Raw genomic sequence first — 1,631 nt, 5'->3', positions numbered from 1 at the left:
GTCTGACTGTCTTATCAGATCTAATATTTCCTATGGAGAAATAATCCATGTGAGTACTAGCGAAACATGTACTCTAGACCATGTACCGATGATGTGACGAACACAAAACACGTTGAAGATCCCGAGTGATTCCGCGACCGACACCAGACTGGCATTGCGATCGCTAAAGACTGGACATGCAGTCAGTGGAAAGCCATGGTATGGAATTTTACTGAAGAACCACAGGTAGTTGTCATAGTATTCGACTGGAGCTAGTATGACAGCAACAATCTTGTTGGTAAGATTTCAGTCGCGACCGACCATCACGACCTGAGCATCTTTGTACTTGCGGTGTGTAATGTACGCTGCATCCACTCCGTATACACCAGGGTCACTGGTGAACCATGAGGGACTGTGCAAAACAATCGCACGGCTGAATCGCCCGCGGTCATCACACTGAACCTCCGTCAACACTCTAGCTTTTAGACGCTAAAATTTCGCCAGCAGACTGGGAAGAGGTGAAAGTTCAGCGGGTCTCCATTGTGCAGCTCTGCTATCACACAGTCCTTGGCGCGATACATTACGTGCTTTGACGCTGTTACCTTCTTTTGGTGACGAAGCTGTGCGACGAGAGCGCTGGTTGATGTAGCTGGGTTAGATGGAAGTGCACCACGGACCACAGGGTTGTTGACTAACTAGATTCGTGATGGCTTAGCTACACTAACACAGTTTTGGTGATCGAGGTTGCCTCCCGTCAAATGCCAGTCTCCTGGGTGATTCTTGGATCGAAATCGTGCTAGACGAACGTGCCACTCACAACCAATAGTTGCACTGTTACACTATAATTAACGAAACGCCCCCCCTCGATTGCACACTTCCTTTGTGCCAATGAGACATCTTTGATCGCACAGCCTCCTTGCCGTTAGTCCATCTCTTCTGCTTAAGTTCCTCCATCTCCATGGCACACACCTTCAATGTAACGGTGAACCAAGAATGGCTACACTCGGTAATTTTACCAGGTCTCGTAATTTTAGTGTTTAAAACACAATTGTACCACATCAAGCGAATATTTTCTATTTGTATCAACTTTTGCAATAAACCCAATAATAATTTACTCCTCCAATTTTTTCATTGCTGAAATCTAATTAGTAGGTTTTCAAAAATTGTGTTTCGTCGGTACTAAATAGTTGAAATTCGCATGCCTATTTTTTAAACTATATGTGTACCACAACGTGAAAAAACACCACAAATGATGAGTCGTCTTCCATTGCTGTGCACCGTTATTCATCTAGAACTTGTCTTCCTTGCCAATTTCCTAACGATTGCATCGGATGTTCCAAATCAGTATGAAGTCGATAATTGGGACGATACTAAAAGTGTTGGAACAACTCTCGTGATTGTCGACGACGAGATGAGAATGCTCGGAAACGTATTAAGGACGAGATTAAATGAGGTTTTTCGTGAGAATGTGGCCGAAAATGTGGAGTCTATCGCAGAGTCAGTTGCGACGTCGTTTGCTCAAAACAGCGAGATCAACTTACGCAAAATATTTGAAAACAAGGAAGCTGTGGAGACAAAGATTGATAAAATGAGAAACGATTGGTTGGTTGAAGGAATACATCCAGACAAAATTTATACTGACAACACAAATT

At 43.6% G+C, this 1,631-nt stretch overlaps 1 protein-coding gene across 1 annotated transcript; it reads right to left on the bottom strand.

Moving 5' to 3' along the window:
- Positions 1 to 285: 285 nt before the first annotated feature.
- PHALS_02485 (uncharacterized protein) lies at positions 286 to 939 on the bottom strand (the record flags this gene model as incomplete). Its single annotated transcript, XM_024716919.1, has 4 exons — positions 286 to 435; positions 489 to 615; positions 676 to 818; positions 889 to 939. 4 exons carry the CDS (start codon positions 937 to 939, stop codon positions 286 to 288), a joined length of 471 nt encoding a protein of 156 aa, XP_024582469.1.
- Positions 940 to 1,631: the final 692 nt, after the last annotated feature.

This window comes from Plasmopara halstedii, assembly GCF_900000015.1.
Source record: "Plasmopara halstedii genome assembly, contig: Scaffold_2022, whole genome shotgun sequence".
Classification (NCBI taxonomy): domain Eukaryota; phylum Oomycota; class Peronosporomycetes; order Peronosporales; family Peronosporaceae; genus Plasmopara; species Plasmopara halstedii.
This window is presented reverse-complemented; position numbering and strand designations above follow the sequence as displayed.